Below are 18,936 nucleotides of genomic sequence, written 5' to 3'. Positions count from 1 at the left end.
CAACAAAAAACAAAACCCTGAAAGTGCTCTGGTCTGAGGAGAAAATGGTGGACTCGCACCTCAGCCCCTGTGGGTCACAAAGCCGTCAGCTTTCTGGGGCCTACCTGCTGCCCTTTGATCCCACCAGTTCCAAGTCTCATGTGGAAGCAGTGGTGTTGGGCATCATTGTCAGTACTTCACACCTAAAGGGTGGATGAGTACCCCATGAGGCTCCAGAAGCTGGGGTCAAAGGTGCAGGCACTGGGGTAGCCTGGGGCTGACAGCCAGACGGTAGGTCAGGGAGGACTTCTTGGGGAACAGGAAGCATTGGGAGTACTGTCTTCCTCCTTTCCTGGTATCAGGTCTTTCTTTGCTATAGTCAGCACCATCTGAATCCCTTAGTGGAAAGAGACCCTGCTCCAAAAGGACAGGCAGTGAGCCCAGAGCTCATCTTGGGTGCCTTCATGTGGGAGGGAAGGTGCAGGATCCTGGCGGGCCATTTCTTCCCTTATGTCCCTGAGACCTTGGCTCCTGGCCTTTGCCCCCAGGCTGTTTACCTATAGTGGGTCTGCAGTCTTATCCTACTTTCAGGGCCTCTTTGACCTTGTACATACACATAGCAAGGGCAAATCTTATGAAAAGATTCCTTGTCTCTCTCCATGGACAGTGTTGCCTCCTCCTCTGTTCAATGGCGTGAGGGTAAGGGTGGATGTCTCCAGCCAGAGCAGATGGGAAGCAGAGGTACTCATAAGGCGATTGATAAGCCAGAAAAAGTATAAGGCAGGCAGGGGCGGGGGAGCAGGATTTCAGCAGCCCTGTAGATCCATCCCTGCCTGAAGCTTCTGGGGCCAGTCCTACAAAAAGCTTAGCATGTGGGCCCTGCTAGGACACCTTAGCCTCAGTTGGAGTTAGGGGTGGAGGAAAGCAGAGGGAGCTCCCACCCCTGTGACCAGTGTTGTCTTTTTCTTATGGGAACATGGCGCAAGGGCAGTGTAGGGTTGCTGGCTACGGAGTGGAGCCTGGAGAGCTGGGTGCAAGAACCTACAGAAATGGTGGAATTGCCCAGCTGAGGGCTGGTGTTGGCATACTGTTGGAGGGCCTGCTAGGTATGGGGCACAACATGATAGTGCTGTGTCTTAACTGTGGGCAGCCCCAAGTGTCTAGTCACTGGTGGTCTGCTTGTAGTAGATACACTGATCACGGGGCTCTCTGCCCTTGACCATAACCTGGCTGCTGTTGTATCTGCCATATACCCTTCTGTGGCATCTGCACTATGGCCCCTACTACCTCTGTGCTGCCAGCCCCAGGACCCTGCCTCTTCCCATGCCAAAGCTGGGCCTTGCTGACTGCTGCCTGGCTTTTCTCCTTTTCTCCATCATTTTTTTTCTTGATTTTCCTTGAAGTTGTGTCAAGGACACAACTTCATGCAAGCAAGCCAGCTGCTGGGCTGGGCCATAAAATGTCATGGTTCTATTCTGGGCAATTCATAGGGCTCCAGAAGACTGGGTAGCTTGCCTCTGCTTCTTGTGGCATTCTTGGTACATTGGTGGGGCTACTGTCTCATCCTGTGACATGGAGCCACAGGTTCCCAGGGCAGGCACTATGAGAGAACCGGAAAAGGTGATGTAGGCCCTGACTCCATTGAGGGAGCCATCACTAGACCTGCAGGACTCGATGGTAATGGTGCTGTAATAAATCCGGTGGCATCAGGTACAGAGGGGACAGTGGATGTGGCAGGCACTGTGCTCATCAAAGGCACCTTTGTTGTGGGGTAGGTATCTGTAGCTGTGGACTCAGCATAGGGGTGGTGTGGCTGAGGCTCTGCTTCTTGGTGCCTGTTTATGGCACCACTGCACTACATCCCCAGCTCAATGCCTGCACCTGGTCTTGCCTGGGCTGGACATCAGGCTGGAGTCATGGGAGCCAAGACAAAGGAATGGATTTCAGTATTGGTGCAGTGTAGCCCTGGGCAGAACCTGGATGTGATCATCATGTGGGACCCAGATGTAGGCCCAGAAATGGCACTTGGTCATTAGTGGGATATGACCACAATGCAGGACACAGAACATGGATAGACTGCAGTCATGGATATCCTGCCTCGTTCTTGAAGGTCCACAAGTATTAGTGACCCCAAAGCCTAAAGAGCCTGAGTTCCAATCCCAAATTTGGGGATCTTCTCACCATCCCAGCAGCTCCAGTTCCACAAAAAAAAACAGTTATCCTTTAGCCTGATTCTCAGCAGGTCCTAGAAGTCCAGTGAGACACTGGGGAGATTCCGCCAAGCACAACAGGCCTCATCATGAAGATTGTATCTCCTCTGCTCCACCCTATCCTAACTAAAATAAAATATCTTGCCAAACACTTGCAAATGGATTTCCAGGTCTAATTTGCTTGTAGTTTTTTGTGATATTTGCATGCTTTGGTAAGGGAGGGTACGTATGTCAGGAGATTTTACAAGAAGTCATTACAGAACACCGTTGAGGTCCTTCTTCAGCCCAAACACCTGTCTCCTAGCCAGGTGCGTCTAGGTGGGCGCCTGAAAAGTGCTGGACTTAGGGAGCCCCTCTATCTGCCATTCTACACACTATCTTTGCTGGAGTCTTGACGGGTTTCTCCGGAGTTCGGTCCCCTGCCCTCCAGCTGTTTCCATGACAACTCCAAAGCTGTGACGTCAGAAACGCGATAGGAAGTCGCAGTTGCTCCCAACAACGGAAATGGGATGGTCCCAAGCTTTCCTGCTTCTGTGCTGAACTCCTTCCCAGGTTCGTGCAAATCTCCCCTAAAGTCCTGCCGCCCCCACCACTTCACTTCAAGCGACCCGCACCACGAAAACGTAGACGGAAGTGAAGCGCTCGGAAGAACCGGTTTGGTGGCCTCTGTCTTTTAAATGGCGCCGACGACCCTGGGTAGCCCGCCCCTCCCTCCAGGACGGCTACCATTGGCTTTCCCTGGCGGCTTCGCTCTCCTATTGGTCAGTGGGCTAATGCCAACGTCAGATTGGCCCTAAAGTTTTTTTTCGGTTTCCGGTGTCCCAGCAATGGCGGCTCTGGACTCGCTGTCGCTCTTCACCGGCCTTGGCCTGAGCGAGCATAAGGCCCGGGAGACGCTCAAGAACACGGCTCTGAGTGCGCAGCTGCGCGAGGCGGCGACCCAGGTGGGAGTCCCTCTGCCCTTGACCCTGCCTGCCGACTGTGCTTCAATGCCGGACCAGGTCCCGATCCCCATCCTCACCCCGACCCCGACCTACCAACCTTGTCTAACTCATGTTTTTCTTACTGGGTGTGGGGCTTCTCTTCTGACCCCTTGAACTCCAGGCGCAGCAGACTCTGGGCTCCACTATCGACAAAGCTACCGGGACCCTGCTATATGGCTTGGCATCCCGACTCAGGGATCCCCGGCGTCTTTCTTTCCTTGTGAGCTACATAGCCAATAAGAAGATCCACACCGAGCTCCAGCTGAGCGGTGAGACCCTTGCCTGCCCTGCTACTTCCATCTCCAACTCCTCCCTTCAGCCAATACCCCTGTCTGCCCTTTCTGCCAAGTCCCCCAGTGGCCTTTTTCTATGCTCCTTCTGCGTTCCTCTCTAAACCTTCGCCCTGACAATGAGGGGTGGAGAGGGTTCCCCGTGGTGAAACTGACTGAGGAACTGTGTGGGTCTAAAGGAGAGCTTCTATCAGAGCACGATTCTTTCCTGTGGTCTCAGAGCATCTCTTAACAAGTCTTAACCTCGGAGGAGGCCGAATTGTGATTATTGGGATTTCATGGGGCTAGGTAGGGCCCTGTCTAACCACTTCTTGAAGCTGAGATGCCACTCATTGGTTCTCCTTTCTCAGCCGCCCTTGAGTATGTGCGAAGTCATCCCCTGGACCCCATCAACACCGAGGACTTTGAGCAGGAATGTGGTGTGGGTGTCATGGTGACCCCAGAGCAGATTGAAGAGGCTGTGAGTCTTTCCTTAGGCATCGGGTACCTCCTTAGTACTGACCCTGGAAAGGAGTGGCTCAGCTTCTCCACCCAGGAAGAGACAGGGTGAGAGTGTGGGTCCCTTAGAGCATTTCTGAAGGACACTTTTCTGAACAGCATGGTTTGGCTTTCTGCAGGTGGAGGCTGCCATAAATCGTCACCGGCCCCAGCTCCTGGAGGAGCGTTATCGTTTCAACATGGGACTGTTGATGGGTGAGCAGGGCCTGGGGCAGTGGACTATGTTGTTCTCTCTGGTCATACCTTCTTTTTTGGGCATAAATGAGAGAGAGGAGAGGGAGGAAAAGAGCATTTTAAAAGTGGTCCGGTTGGGCCCAGGCGCTGGTTCTTGAGGTCAGCTAGGACTTTTTCTTGTGAAAGAGAGTAGGAAGTGTCCTTCTTGGCCTTTCTGCAGCTCCTTGTGTCCATGTTTCTAGGAGAGGCTCGAGCTATGCTCAAGTGGGCAGATGGCAAAATGATCAAGCACGAAGTGGACATGCAGGTGAGCAACTCCTTGAGCTGAAGCAGGCAAAGACCCTGCCATGGACAGTGCCTAGGGTCCACTGAAAGATACATGGGGGTGGGAGGGGAAGAGACACTGTCCCTGCTGTGGTGGATCATAGAGCCCAGTGTGGAAGAGCACTACCCTGGTGGGCAGTAAAAGAGTTGGGCCTCTGGATTGCGCCTGTTTTCCGGTGAGTTGCGTTCCTCTGAACCTTAATTTCCTCATCTTATAAACAGAGGTGATATGGCCCTCATCTCAGATGACGGGTAAGAATCACAAGAGGCTGATGGCTGAGGTAGTTTGTTGTCTTGATGCTGAGCCCACAGTTCCTCTCTGTAAATGGCAGTTTTTGTTACCTGTTTTGTCACCAGATTTTGGACTCTCAGGGGGGAAAGAGCATTTGGGGCCAGCAGAACCATGTGAGGAGGAGAAGTGGGATGGGCTAGGTAGGTTCTTCAAGGCAATATTGGTAGGCAAGCCAGAAAGCCTTTGGGTAGGTGGGCGGGGTCAATCAGAGGCTCCTTGAAGCAGAACACTCTTGTTTCAGCCCAAACCCCGGTTTCTGTGCAGGTTCTTCACCTTCTGGGTCCCAAGACAGAGACTGATCTGGAGAAGAAACCCAAGGTGGGGTTTCCTGGGTATGGTCCTGGCTCCCTGAGGATGAGGTGGGGTGGGGTGAGACTTCCGGCTGGGGAAGGGAGCATGTGGCCCCAGTGATCCTGAGACCCTGACCCAACTTCTGGGCTTCTCTCAGTTGTCAAAAGCTCGGCCAGAAGAGAAAGACTGGAGGACAGCAAAGGACATGATGGAGAATGGTGAGAGGCTTGAGGTCCCTGACACATTCAGCTCTCTGACTTCTAGGCTTTCTACATGATGGGTTCTTGTAGCCCAGTCTCCTCAGGCCATTAACTTCCTCATCATCCTACCTTCCACTGCCAGATTGGAATTCCTGGTGTTTCCTTTGTTCTCATTACCCAGAGACTAGCATGAGGAAACAGAGAAGTCTGGCTCTGTACCTCTTGTCTCCGGGGTTGGAGAAAGAAGAACCTGTCTGGTTTTCCTTTGGTTGCAGGATTTGGGGAGTACTGAGAAGTACCTCCCTGAGCTGCACGAGGTAGCTGTATTCAGAGGATCAGAGGATAAGTTTTCTTTGGTCTGTTCTTCACAGGTGAGGCTGCTGACCAGGCCCACTCTCTGATGGAGCAGCTCCGAGGGGAGGCACTTAAGTTCCACAAACCTGGTGAGCAGGCAGGTCAAAATCCTGGGGAGGGTAAGATCTTGATAGTAACTCTCACAGCCAGTGTAGGGAGCCTTGGGCTGCAGCGCAGTCCTCAGGCTTGTTCTGGCCCTGGCAGGTGAAAACTATAAGACCCCAGGCTATGTAACCACTCCACACACCATGGACCTACTGAAGCAGCACCTGGAGATCACTGGAGGACAGGTGTGTGGAAGTACTGTTGGGCAAGTTAGTCCTGTCACTTGCCAGGGGGCCTGGGCTGCCTTCATGCTGCTCCATCTAACCCATCACCTGGCCTTCCTAGGAAGGAGCATCTGTCCCTTGAGGGCAGTCTCACTTCTGGCTTAAATGTCCTATTTCCCTCATCTCAGGTACGGACCCGGTTCCCGCCGGAACCCAATGGAATCCTGCACATAGGACATGCCAAAGCTATCAACTTCAACTTTGGCTATGCCAAGGTGAGTATGTGGGGGTCTGGCAGTCAGGGTGACCACTTGCTGCTCCCAAGACTTGATACTGGAAAGGTGTCCCTTGCCTTTCCTGCTGCTGCTATAATGTGCCCAGAGCGGACAGAGAACGCGGAGGGGAATCATGTATGTGATAAAAGGCCAGGAATCCATGGGGTGCCTGGGTGGCTCAGTGGGTTAAAGCCTCTGTCTTTAGTTCGGGTCATGATCCCAGGGTCCTGGGATCGAGCCCCACATCGGGATCTCTGCTCAGCGGGGAGCCTGCTTCTTCCTCTCTCTCTGCCTGCCTCTCTGCCTACTTGTGGTCTCTATCTGGCAAATAAATAAATAAAATCTTAAAAAAAAAAAAAAAAAGGCCAGGAATCCATTGGGTTCATTGGGAAAAAGCTGTAGTTGAGGCAGTGAGTTCAACTTTGGTGAACTGCCCAGTGCAACTCCTCAGGCTTAGATAGAGGGTGTCTGGAGTTCGTATAAGATGCTTTGTTTAAGGCATTTAGATACGGGCAGATGAGTGAAACTCCTGAAGGTGTTTTCAATTCTGACACGGGAGAGCTCTGAGAATGTCCAAGTTTAATGAGTTGGACTCTGGAAGCTGATGATGTGAGAGCTCACAGATTCTATAACTCCTAGGCCAACAATGGGATCTGTTTTCTACGCTTTGATGACACCAACCCTGAGAAGGAGGAAGCAAAGTTCTTCACTGCCATCTACGACATGGTGGCCTGGCTGGGTATGGGCTGGGCAAGGGCTGGGAAGAAAGAACTGGTGGTCAGCGGGCCTCTCTGTGGGCTATGGCTTGCCATTGGGTGTCCCTGGCTCGTTGCTCATACCAAGTCTTTTTCTGCCCCAGGTTACAGTCCTTACAAGGTTACATATGCCTCTGATTACTTTGACCAGCTGTATGCCTGGGCCGTGGAGCTCATCCGTAGGTGAGGCCGGGGCTGTCACATAGAACTAGGCAGGCTGCCCAGGACATAGCCATCTTGGGTGCTCATACCTCTTCCCCCATAGGGGCCAGGCCTATGTGTGCCACCAGCGAGGAGAGGAGCTCAAAGGCCATAACTCATTGCCCTCACCCTGGAGAGACCGTCCTGTAGAGGAGTCACTGCTGCTCTTTGAGGTGGGGTTCTAGAGGGGCAAGCTGGGTCTGGGTGGGTGCTGAGGAGGAGGTGCCCCTGTGCTGAGAGGCAGTCTGAGCCCTTGGTCCTGTCAGGCAATGCGCAAGGGCAAGTTTGCGGAGGGTGAGGCCACATTGCGGATGAAGCTGGTGATGGAGGATGGCAAGATGGACCCTGTGGCCTATCGAGTCAAGTATACACCACACCATCGCACGGGGGACACCTGGTGGGTGTGAACATGGGATGGGGCTGTGGGATTGTAGAGTGGGGTGGGGGGGCCATGGGTAGGGCAGAGTGGGGCTGGATGGTGGGGCCCATTGCCTATGCCCTGCAGGTGCATCTATCCCACCTATGACTACACACACTGCCTCTGTGACTCCATCGAGCACATCACCCACTCACTCTGCACCAAGGAATTCCAGGCCCGGTGAGGGAGCTGGGCCTATGGGGTGGCGAGGGCCAGTGGGATTCCAGCAGCCCTTCCTGTGGTCTCTCTCTGGTCTGATGTGGCCAGACCTGACTCTACTCTCCCACCCCAGACGCTCTTCCTACTTCTGGCTGTGCAATGCTTTGGATGTCTATTGCCCTGTTCAGTGGGAGTACGGCCGTCTCAACCTTCACTATGCTGTTGTGTCCAAGAGGAAGATTCTGCAGCTTGTGGCAGCTGGTGCTGTGCGGTAGGATGATTGTTTATCTCACTGAAGGTTGGAAGTAACTAGTGGCATATACTGCCAGTATCTCACCACCTCCTTGCCTGCAGGGACTGGGATGACCCACGGCTCTTCACACTCACAGCCTTACGACGGCGGGGCTTTCCGCCTGAGGCCATCAACAACTTTTGTGCTCGGGTATAGCCCAGTGGGCTGGGTGGGCAGGTGGGGGCTGAGTAGTGCAGTTTGTGGTTGTGGCTGTGAGTGATGCTGATCTTCCTGCTAGGTGGGGGTGACAGTGGCACAGACCACGATGGAACCCCATCTGCTAGAGGCCTGCGTGCGTGATGTGCTAAATGACACAGCCCCACGGGCCATGGCTGTGCTGGAGCCATTACAGGTCGTCATCACCAACTTTCCTGCTACCAAGGTAGGTGTGCCTCTCTATGTATGTTTTGGGGGAGGGGGGCACCTGGGTCTGGACATGGGGGTCCCAGTGTCTAGTGTGACTCACACCCATCTCCTGCTATAGTCCTTAGACATCCAGGTTCCCAACTTTCCAGCTGATGAGACCAAGGGCTTCCATCAGGTTCCCTTTGGACCCATGGTCTTCATTGAAAGGACTGACTTCAAAGAAGTAAGTAGGGGGTGTGAAGGGTCCTGTTTGCTGTTGAGCCCAGTCCTGAGATCCCTTCATCTCCTTTTGTCAGTCCACCTACTTCCTACTTCAGATGAACCAGCCCCTGCCAGACATAGGGGTGGGGGGAGAAGCCTCTTGTACTTTTTTGACCTTTGCAGTCTCCTGTGTCCACACTACTTCCTACCTCTAGGAGCCAGAGCCTGGCTATAAGCGCCTGGCATGGGGCCAGCCTGTGGGTCTAAGACATACAGGCTATGTCATCGAGCTGCAGAATGTTGTCAAGGTGAGAGCAGTCAGTGCCTGCTGTGGGGAGGATCTGGGTGCATGCAGACTCCAGTTCTAGTAGTGGTCCCTGGGTCTAATTGTAGGCTCCTCGACTTCCAGGGCCCCAGTGGCTGTGTAGAGAGCCTGGAGGTGACCTGTAGACGGGCGGATACTGGAGAAAAGCCCAAGGCCTTTATTCACTGGGTGTCCCAGCCTCTGACTTGTGAGATTCGCCTTTATGAGAGACTGTGAGTGAACAGAGCTGGGGTGTATGCAGATACAAGATGGGCACAAGATGGGCCTTGCCTGCTATGGCTACTTAGCTGGGGTCTTGACCTTCCTTCTGGTTACAGATTTCAGCACAAGAACCCTGAGGATCCTGCTGAGGTGCCTGGTGGATTCTTAAGTGACCTGAACCCGGTAGGCTCATGGGGTATAAGGTGAGGGTGGTGCGTCTCTCTGGCTGGACGGCCCCTGAGTTTCCTGCCCACAGGCATCGCTACAAGTGGTGGAGTCAGCGTTAGTGGACTGCTCTGTGGCCTTGGCAAAGCCCTTTGACAAGTTCCAGTTTGAGCGGCTTGGCTACTTCTCTGTGGATCCCGACAGCAGCCAGGGACAGGTACACGAGTTTACCTGCCTGCCCTTTGTACAACAGTGACAATGGTAGCTACCATTTACTGTGCCAAGTGCTCTGCCAACATTCACTTAGTTAATCCTTACCACTTGAGATGGGGTTCATGTTTTACTGATGAGGAAACAGGTTCAGAGGTCCAGGCACAAAATTTTGTATGGCCCCTGCCTTTCTTACTCCTCAAGGGTGTAGGGGTCAGGCATAGTGGTTGTTATAATCCTTATAAAATGGAGGCCTAAAGTCATCCAGTCCTCTACCCAAAGTCATAGTTATTGAGAACCCAAATGTCCTGACCCTCAGCTCCCCTGGGAGGAGGTAAGGGTAGGGTCTGGTGAGGTCTGGGCTTCCTAGCCTGGTTCTGGCTTGGTTGTCATTCTTCCCCCTCTGCCATCCAGCTTGTCTTCAACCGGACTGTCACACTGAAAGAGGACCCAGGAAAGGTGTGAGCTGTAAGGAAGCCCCGTGGACCTACCTCATGCTTCTGGAGGCCAAGGGTACTCAGACTCCATGTCAATAAAGAACAGCTAAATCCCCTGGAGTCTGTGTGTTGTCTGTCTGCACTTCCAGCTCCTGAGGACCTCAGAGACTTGCTGAGGGTAGGGAGGAGGTGCACTGCACATACCTTTGAAACCACTGATACACTTCTTAGTGCTCTAGGGCGGGGATCTGGGCCTGATTTGAAATCCTGTGCACCTGGCATGAGGGGCTAGCAGGCTCTGAGTGCTGTCCCACTGTTTGGAAACTTGTGCCAGAGGGATCTGAAGGGTTTGTGTCTGCCTGTGTGCCCAGGCAGATGAAAACACCTGGTTCTCAGTCTAATCATTTAGCAAATAATTATTGAGTGCCATCTATGTGGCAGGCAAAATGAGAAGAGGAAGACTTGTGAGGTGGCCTTCTAAGTTGACGGACTAGTTGGGCAGACAGAGGGTGACCAGGCACTGTGCAAGACAGGTCTTCCTGGGGCCTGTACAAGGCTGGAGGAAGTTCCTGACCAATCCTGTGCCTCAAAGTACTCTCAGGAGGTGACTCCTTAGGGAACCCCTAGGGACCAAGGAGTTGTTTGCCAGACAGGAGGAACAAGTGCAAAGGCCCTGGGGCCCTTTTTAAAAAAAGTCTATAATCGACTGGTTGCCCTCAGGGGCAGTGTGGGCTACTAGTGAGGCCCACGTGTGCCTGCAGCTTTAACACCCTCCACATTTTCCCTGTATACAAACACCAGGCTACCAGAGGCCCGCTTTAAGGTGGACTGGGTTGCTGAAGGCTGGATTAGGAAGGCGGCGGATTGAGGAGGGGGTTCCTAACTGTTAAGGACTCCAGCACGAAAGTGACTCTGGGCTTCCCAGGTGGGGCGATGGTACGGGGGCGCAGAGCCTAGGTCAAGAGGCTGCGGGGGCTACCTTAAGCAAGAGACAGGGCCCCGCCCCATGTGGGGCTGAGCGATTGAAGGAGGCCCAGACAGGCTGCAGAAGGTGGGTCCAGAGAGCAAGCTTGAGACCCAAACCGCCCAGGCTCCTACTCCAGGCCGGTCTGCGGCCCTGGCCCCGCCCAGCATGGAGGGGCGTCCGAGGGCGGGCCGCTCCGCCCTACACTCCTCGCTCTACTCGCCGTTTCTGCATCCGGAGGCCCGGCCTCTCGCCTCAGCACAAGCGTTCCCTTTAAGTCTGGCCAGGAGGCAGTCTCAACTCTCGCGGGATTCGACGCTTCGGTTATCGCGAGAGGGGCATTCGGCACCCATTGGCTGTGAGGGTTGAATGTAAGATGGCGCCCAGGGAGCTGTGAGGGGAAAATCCTGTCGGTCTTGGAGCGGCGACGGCGGAACCGGGGCCCCGAGCGGTGCGGCGGGGCCGGCGGGTAGAGCGGCGGCGGCGGCGGTGGCGGCGACGACGACGTCGCCGGGTGAGGGCTGCAGCTGGGGCAGAGATGTGGCGAACCTGTGGGCCTGAGACAGCGGGCCCACCCCACACAACGGCGGGCGGGGGCGGGCGGGCGGGCCGCTGCCTCTGGGCCCAGGAGACCTCGGGGCGGCTCCGGAGAGGAGAATGTCCCTGGGCTCGCGCGCCCCCGCCCCTTGTGGAGTGGGAAGAGGCAGGTCGGGGACTCGGGTGGGTGCGGCGCGCGAACGCGCACTGGTTCTCGCGCGCGGCCGGGCCTGTTTATACGCGGGCGCGCGCGCGCTGTGCGGCCCTCCTGGCGCGCGTGGCCGCCGACGTGCGCGTTCCCGGTTTGGGTATCTCCGCTCCTGGTGCTGCGGCCCTTGGGCAAGAGCGGGTGTCGGTGGCGCGCGCCCGCCCGCGACCCCCGCTTTCGGGGCGCGCGCCCTGCTGTTGGGTGGCGACGCTGCCGCCGCGAGGACGCGCAGGACACCTCTGCTGCGTGGAGCGGCGGCGAGCTGGCGGGAGGCTCGCAGTGTGAGGAAGGTTGTGGGTTGGGCCCTTCCTGCTCTGGTGACGTCCCCGGACCGCCGTGGCCTAGGCCTGGGGAGAAACCGACCGGCTTTACCGTCTGACTTAAGGATCCGCTCTTCCGCGAGGCCGGCGAGATTGCTCGTTCTTCTCGAAGAATGCAGTGACTTGAGGCTAATGTGCGGGGAGGGTGCTGCCCTGTTTCTGAAACTGAGCTATGTAGGTCTGTGAGGGCAGCGAGCCCCCTCGAGTTTCCTCACCTTGTTCTTGTGCTTTGTGCTGGAGAGGGAAGGTTAATCCTGGAAGGCTCTTCAGCGGTACCTGCTTTCTTGTCATTGCAAAGTAATTCTTCCATAAGCGCAGTTCCTACGCGTCACCTCTGTGCGCTCCGGAAGGGGATCCTCTTCTGTGGTCGTGAAATTACCCGAGCTTTAAAATTCCACTTCAGATCCTTAAATGCAGCCTTTTCTTCTGTGTGGGTGGGAGGGGCTTGCTTGTATTCTGTTAGACTAAGGAAGGCCCGCTATCTCTCAGCCAAAAAGTTGACCAGAACAAAATTAAACAACCTGAGAAACCTGTGCTCTGCCTTCTTTTATAATTACAAAATTCCCCAACAGAAATTCCTAAAATCTGTTCATATATCACTGCAGAAGTCACTTTTGATGTAGAATTTCAATCGTTTTCGGCTTTTTTGTTGTTGGTATGGTACTAGGGGAGTTCTAGGTTTGTCCTAGAGAAATAACGCACTTCTTTTTTCTAAGATAAGACATCTGACTGTTTTACAGTCTTGCTTAATTAAGTTGAAAGAAAAAGAAGCTAAGAGGAAGTAAAATTAGCTACCAAACTTAATAATGATGGGGGTAATTCTTTTAATATACTGTATTTTAAGAACAAAGTTAAAATTTAAAAAGAGGCTGAGGATGGAAAGGACTTCTTTGTTCTATCTTCTTCAGAATGTTACAAGTCTTAAGAACTCAGGACAAGCAGCAGAAATACATGCAACATGGTGACTGGTGAGTTAAAATCATTCATATGCTGAAAATATGTGTGCAGTCTTTTTCCTAGTAGTATTGAAACATTACAAATCCTGCCAATTACTCTGGGTGCTGTCTGACAGAAACTACTAAGTGCTGGGAAATTGAAGATGTGGGAGAACTGCATCTTTGAATCCAGCCACAGTTTGCTGCTTGAACACTTTTCTTCCCTTGAAATGTAAGTCAATGCAACTTTCAGGTTTTAGCATGAGGGTGCACAGCTTTTCTAAGGACCTTAAGTGGTGCAAAGAAAAGTAGTAAAGTTTGAGGTAGACTTAAAATTTTGATATACCTTTTAGGCCTGCCTGTTCCAAGATATCTTTGTTTTTAACTATTAAGTTTGAGGTCTGCCGTTTAAATTGGTGTTTGTAGATAATATTTTTGTAAGCTCATTAACTTAGATTTATCTATTAGAGGATCTCCTACTTTCAGCCCTCTGTGATGAATAGTTTGTGTACCTTTTCATAAACCTTTGCTTTACACATCCCCTTTCCAGCTTATGTTGTTGCCATTTCAAATAGATCAAATAGGGGTTCAGATTTCTTAAAATTTTAATTGCTCCCAAAAGGTAACCAAAGTCAGGGGCTCTAGTTATGACTGTCTTGCATTATGACAGCTTCAGAATTAGGAATCTTTTCCTTAAAGTTTGCATGCTGTCTTTTAATCAGTTGTGGTTTGAACTCTATGTGTCATGCTTCTTGTCTACTTTTGAAATGGCCATTCTTTGTCTGTAATGGTCTTTTATTTCTCCATCTCAGAATGAGGTGTTATATGAGCACCTATTCTTTTCTGTTACTTTGTACTTAGTTGCCCTGCATTTTGTTCCAGATGTTTTAAGTCCTCTCCAGGATTGTGATTTCTGATTGTGGCTGCATGAACAAGGGATAGATTAACCTCTTGCTTTGCTGAAAAGGGGGAAAGAATGAACTTTTGGTGTCACACTTGAGGCTAGAGCAAAATTTTAGGTAGAGCTGGTTGGCTGTATCAAAGCTTTTTTTTTTTTTTTTTTTTTTTTTTTTTTTTTTTTAAATACCTGTAAATTCAGGTGATCTGTATAAAATTTAATGAAAAATTATAAAATGAACCACTGGTTTACGACCTCTTCAAGAAGTAGAACAGTGCCAGCACCCCTGCACCCTTCAGGGGTCCATTCCTAGTCATAGCTTCTCAACTGCTAGAGATAATTATCATTTTGACTTCTGTGACAATCATGTTCTTTTTCTTTTTACTTTTATCACCTTCATATTTCTCAACAACATAGTTTTGTTTGCTTTTGAGTTTTATGTACATGGAATCATACTGTATTTTATGTCTTCCTTCTTTAAGCATTGCTAAATTCATCCCCATTGTGTGTGACTGTAGTTCATTCATTCCGGTTTCTTTATAGTATTCAACTATATGACTGTACCATAATTTACTCATCCCGTCTGTTATTGCTAGACATCTAGATTTCTTCCAGTTTGGGGCTGTTACTAACAATACTACTTTGAACATTCTTGTATAATTACCTTTCTGTATATGTGTGTGATACACACCTGGGGATAGAATTCAGCTTTACTAGTTGATACAAATGGTTGTGCCAGTTTACAGTCCATCAGTCTTTGGTGGGAATGTGAATTTAAGTTCCTGGTTGAAAGTGTGTTGTCCAAAAATAGAAACATGGCAAAAATGCCCCTAAATCAGGCATTCCTCTGGTAAAGGTGTGGGGCAGATAAATGACCCAGTGGGATAATACTTATCCCAAACCATGTATAGGTTTCGTATCCTTAAGAATAGAAGTGTATCTCCCAATTTGCTTCTTTGAAATGATTCTTTATGTTAATTAGGACAGATGTGACTGCAGCTCCTTAAAATAGAAGTTGATTTCTTTTTTAATGTGAATGTGTTCTTCAAACGGACTTAAACAGAGCTGTAAGGAGCCATCTACACACAGTAGATGTGAACTGTGAGAGGGGCCCAATAACATGACTGGGTAAACAAGAAGAGGCAGGGCTCTGAGGCAGCTCAGAGTTTCTTCTCTTAGTCCATTTTATATTCAAGACCTGCTTTGTGGAACTGCATGGGAAACTGGGAACAGGTATCAGAAATTTGAGGAGACCCAAGATAGGATGATTCTGGTGAGTATTTAAGTCTTCCTTTAGTACCTAAATAGAAAAAAGAAAGAAATTGGCAAAGAGATCTATGAAAATGTAATAGATTATTCCTTTAGAATAACCTTTGTCCATCATACCTTCTTGTGTTCTAGTTATAAAATAATAAAAGTAATGATAACTTCATACATTGAGGGCCTAAATCTGTCAGACACTGTGCTAAGCTCCAGTAGAAGATACTGGGGAAATACTAGTGATTGATAGGTGTGTATATAAGTGAAAATTTTCTAGGTCTTTTGGTGTGGGGTTTTCTGTTTATTGTTTTGCAAAGCAGCTATGCTTAAGAGTATTCAGAAGCAAATGCTTGTTTACAGACTGCCCTATCCCAATGAGCCCCAAAGTGTTTTCCTCACTCTTTGCTTTTTGACTCCCAGAAATTGGGAGTATTCAACTTTCCCTCCAGCTTCATGTTTTTCTGAAGTATTTTAATTAATCATTTAATTTACTGTTGCTCACCAAGTCTTTGACCTGGAGCTAATTAAGAATCTTGCTTCTTTGGGGGGTTGTAGAGAGTTTTTCCATTTCTCCATTACCAGGGCTCACCCTAGTGCAGCCTTGTGAGTAGCATCTTGAAGAAGTTAACAGTCTTCATTATTATGCAAGCTCTGGTGCTTGATGATTTTGTCTTTAATAAGAGTTTTAGGTTTTGAGGGAAAAATCATGCTACGGTCAGCCAGAATTGTTTGTGTGTTACTGTGGTGTAATTGGTGTGTAAAAAGATTAATTTTTAATTATCTTTTTGATTTAATACAAATTGTGGAAAATATAGGAGAGTATTAAACAGGAAGAAATTTAAGTCCTCTGAATCTACCACCAAGGCAGAACTACTGTTAGCAGGTTTTTTTGCTTTTTTTTTCTTTAGGTATATAAACAATATTGGGATATATAAATACAATTGTATTAGTTCCCTTTTCACACATAATTTATTTCTTTGTTAAATTTAAATAAGCTATTGAGAGGACAAGAACTCTTCCAGATATTAACATCTTTTTTTTTTTTTTTGGCTACTGTGTTAGTAGATCCGTAGAACACTCAGTAAATGCTTAGGAGCGGACTTTCTTTATATGAATTTGGTATATGATAACAGTGGCATTTCAAGTCATTGAACAAAGGAATTTCAGTAATTCAGTAAACGATACAGGGACAAGTCTTTTGCTCGTTAGAAAAAATAAAATTAGACTTTTACCTCACATTATACAAAAAAAATTTTAAATTAATCAAAGCATTGTATTAAAAAATTACACTGTTAAGTTAAAAACTTGTAGGTGAATAATGACCTGATTTTATGGTAGAGAGGGCTTTTTCTGATCACAAAAACAAAGGAAGAAACCGTGGTCACCACTATTGAGAATTTGCTTAATTTTTCTGTTTTTTTTTTTACTCACTGACTAGTCTAAAATATTTGAATACATTTCTGAAACCTTCCCTTCGCCCACCCCCTTCTGAGCAGCACTTTTGTGTAAGGTCAAATGCTGACTTAGTGTGCTTTCGTTATTGGGATGTGTCAGTCTGGTAGATACTACCAAGTGAGCAGGTTAAAAAGACAAGAAATGAAGCCATGTGTGTTTTAGTCTGTATAAAATGGGCAGATTGGAATGTTCTTTCAAATTGGCCTTTTCCATTAAATTTTTAAGTTCTCCAGGGGGTGCCTGGCTGACTCAGTCAGTAAAGCATGTAGTTCTTGATCCATGGGTTGTGAGTTTGAGCCCCACATTAGGTGTAGGGATTTCTTAAAAATAAAATCTTTTTTTTTTTTTTTTTAAGATTTTATTTATTTGACAGAGAGAGATCACAAGCTGGCAGAGAGGTGAGGAAGCAGGCTCTCTGCTGAGCAGAGAGCCCGATGTGGGGCTTGATCCCAGGACCCTGGGATCATGACCTGAGCCGAAGGTGGAAGCTTAACCCACTGAGCCACCTAGGCACCACTTAAAAATAAAATCTTAAAAAACTTTTTAAGTTCTCCATTGAATTCATTATTGGTTAATATTTTTAGCTTCCTCTGATTCATTGGTTCTCAGAGGATTTTGTGGACTTGTACAGACAGAATCAGTGAAGAACCTCCTAGGGGCCTAGTGAAAGAAAAAAACAATAGGAATCGGGAAGCCCTGGCTTCTGCTTGAAGCTCCACTGACTACAGTCAGCTCTAAACTTGGAGCACAGCAAAGTGTTTTTATATTTTGTAGTCTAAACTGTTTAAAATAAAAAAGGTGTTTTTATCATAGAATGTTTCATGTATTTTCACAAGGATACAGAAGAATAGAATATCTGTTGAGGAGCCTTTATCAACATTTTCTAAGTTTTATAGCACTTTTCCTACTTCAGGCTATTGGTGTTTTGTTTTGTTTTTTAAAGGTTTTATTTATTTATGACAGAGATACCTAGAGAGGGAACACAGGTGCGGGGGAGCTGGAGAGGGAGAAGCAGGCTCCCCATTGAGCAGGGAGCCCCATGCAGGGCTCAATCCCAGGAGACTGGGATCATGACCTGAGCTGAAGGCAGACGCTTAATGACTGAGCCATCCAGGTGCCCCTGTTTTGTTTTATTTTAATGAAATCTTGAATGAACTTTGAGACTTTATAGCAGATGCATTTCCAAGCTTTTATTCCATTCTTTCTTTTTAAATTTTAATTTAATTAATTTATTGAGTGGGCTCCATGCCCAGTGTGGGGTTCAACACCAGGCTGAACTCACGACCCTGAGATCATGACCTGAGCTGAGATCAAGAGTTGGACACTTGGAGCGCCTGGGTGGCTCAGTGGGTTAAGTGTCTATCTTGGGCTCAGGGTCCTGGGATCGAGCCCGGCATCAGGCTCTCCACACCTGGCGGGGAGCCTGCTTGCCCCTCTCTCTTTGCCTGCCTCTCTGCCTACTTGTGATCTCTGTCAAATAAATGGGTGAAATCTTAAAAAAAAAAAAAAAAAAAAAAAAAAAAAGAGTCGAACACTTAACTGACTGAACCACCCAGGTACTCCTTATTCCATTCTTTCTGAGAACTGAATATCCATCTTATTTTTGCTTTTTGGAATAAATTTATAGTCGGACTAGGGTTTCTTGTAGTGATTTATCTTAACATGGTATTCTAGAAATACAGGATTTGCTTGGAGCAGAATGGTTATCATCTTTGGAACCTTGATTTAAAAAAAATAATGTCCTAAGTTTAATTCGGTATGAAATGCTGTATTCTATTTTTTTTTTTTTTAAGATTTTATTTATTTATTTGTCAGAGAGAGAGAGAGAGGGAGAGAGAGCGAGCACAGGCAGACAGAATGGCAGGCAGAGGCAGAGGGAGAAGCAGGCTCCCCGATGAGCAAGGAGCCCGATGTGGGACTCGATCCCAGGACGCTGGGATCATGACCTGAGCCGAAGGCAGCTGCTTAACCAACTGAGCCACCCAGGCGTCCCGAAATGCTGTATTCTAAAAGTAAGCTATTGATTTATTAGAATTATACTCCCTTCACTAAATGCTTGTCAAAAATAGAGGACACAAGACTTTAATTTCCCTATCTTATATAGTGCAAAGTCTGGAGATACTCTGAAATTAATAAGCCTACAAATACAGATTTAAAGCTATGAAATTGATCATGGAAAAAATAAAAATGTGATTGGCAGGGGTTAGTGAGAGGAAGATAATTTAAATGCCCTAAACTTACCTTTCCTGAAGGACAGATCAGTGTTTAAAATTGCTAGATCAAGAAGGCATACTTGCATATTATTTTGTGGGTGTTTTGTTTTTTTTTTTAAGGCAGTTAACATGTTTGTTAGCTTGATTGTGGTGATTATTTCTTAATGCATAGTTATATCAACTTACAAATTGTACCTGTTAAATACATACAATTAAAAAACAGTTGCTTTGCATTAAATGACACATTAAAAGACAGATGAATGCACATATATTTGAT

General features: G+C 48.6%; 2 protein-coding genes across 6 annotated transcripts in view; both read left to right on the top strand.

The window, feature by feature from the left end:
- The first annotated feature begins 3,000 nt into the window (after positions 1 to 3,000).
- On the top strand, positions 3,001 to 9,989 carry LOC111144169 (glutaminyl-tRNA synthetase). Of its 3 annotated transcripts, none has more exons than XM_022498345.1 (24): positions 3,001 to 3,133; positions 3,294 to 3,441; positions 3,813 to 3,922; positions 4,080 to 4,155; positions 4,377 to 4,441; positions 5,015 to 5,068; positions 5,199 to 5,259; positions 5,613 to 5,684; positions 5,800 to 5,885; positions 6,053 to 6,139; positions 6,779 to 6,878; positions 6,999 to 7,077; positions 7,160 to 7,268; positions 7,362 to 7,492; positions 7,601 to 7,693; positions 7,806 to 7,943; positions 8,027 to 8,114; positions 8,203 to 8,346; positions 8,449 to 8,553; positions 8,747 to 8,839; positions 8,941 to 9,068; positions 9,174 to 9,240; positions 9,314 to 9,439; positions 9,847 to 9,989. In XM_022498345.1, exons 1-24 carry the CDS (start codon positions 3,017 to 3,019, stop codon positions 9,895 to 9,897), a joined length of 2,328 nt encoding a protein of 775 aa, XP_022354053.1. In that variant the 5' UTR covers positions 3,001 to 3,016; the 3' UTR covers positions 9,898 to 9,989. The 3 variants fall into 3 exon arrangements, with proteins under 3 accessions (XP_022354053.1, XP_022354055.1, XP_022354054.1); XM_022498346.1 differs by having other exon boundaries at positions 3,011 to 3,133; positions 3,294 to 3,408; XM_022498347.1 differs by lacking the exons at positions 9,174 to 9,240; positions 9,314 to 9,439; positions 9,847 to 9,989 and having other exon boundaries at positions 8,925 to 9,050.
- A 1,336-nt stretch (positions 9,990 to 11,325) lies between these two features.
- LOC111143839 (glutamine rich 1) overlaps positions 11,326 to 18,936 on the top strand; it is a 54,426-nt gene continuing 46,815 nt past the window's right edge. Inside the window, exons 1-2 of one of the 3 annotated variants that reach the window (XM_022497776.1) lie at positions 11,896 to 12,026; positions 12,807 to 12,866. The gene's annotated coding sequence lies outside the window, so the exon portion shown is untranslated. Of the gene's footprint in view, positions 11,348 to 11,895; positions 12,073 to 12,806; positions 12,867 to 18,936 lie in introns of those variants that run through there. The other 2 variants (XM_022497777.1, XM_022497778.1) reach the window with 2 other exon arrangements.

Source organism: Enhydra lutris, unplaced genomic scaffold (assembly GCF_002288905.1).
Source record: "Enhydra lutris kenyoni isolate GAN:26980312 unplaced genomic scaffold, ASM228890v2 scaffoldscaffold10, whole genome shotgun sequence".
NCBI classification, from domain to species: Eukaryota; Metazoa; Chordata; class Mammalia; order Carnivora; family Mustelidae; genus Enhydra; species Enhydra lutris.
Note: the sequence above shows the minus strand (reverse complement) of the source record. Positions and strands in the feature narration are given on the sequence as shown.

Bases quoted from the DNA above. Each gene is read 5' to 3' on its own strand.
- LOC111144169 (XM_022498345.1), top strand. From the start codon at position 3,017: ATGGCGGCTCTGGACTCGCTGTCGCTCTTCACCGGCCTTGGCCTGAGC. The intron at 4,156-4,376 runs GTGAGCAGGGCC...CCATGTTTCTAG, and splicing joins CAACATGGGACTGTTGATGG to GAGAGGCTCGAGCTATGCTC. The intron at 8,115-8,202 runs GTATAGCCCAGT...TCTTCCTGCTAG, and splicing joins TCAACAACTTTTGTGCTCGG to GTGGGGGTGACAGTGGCACA.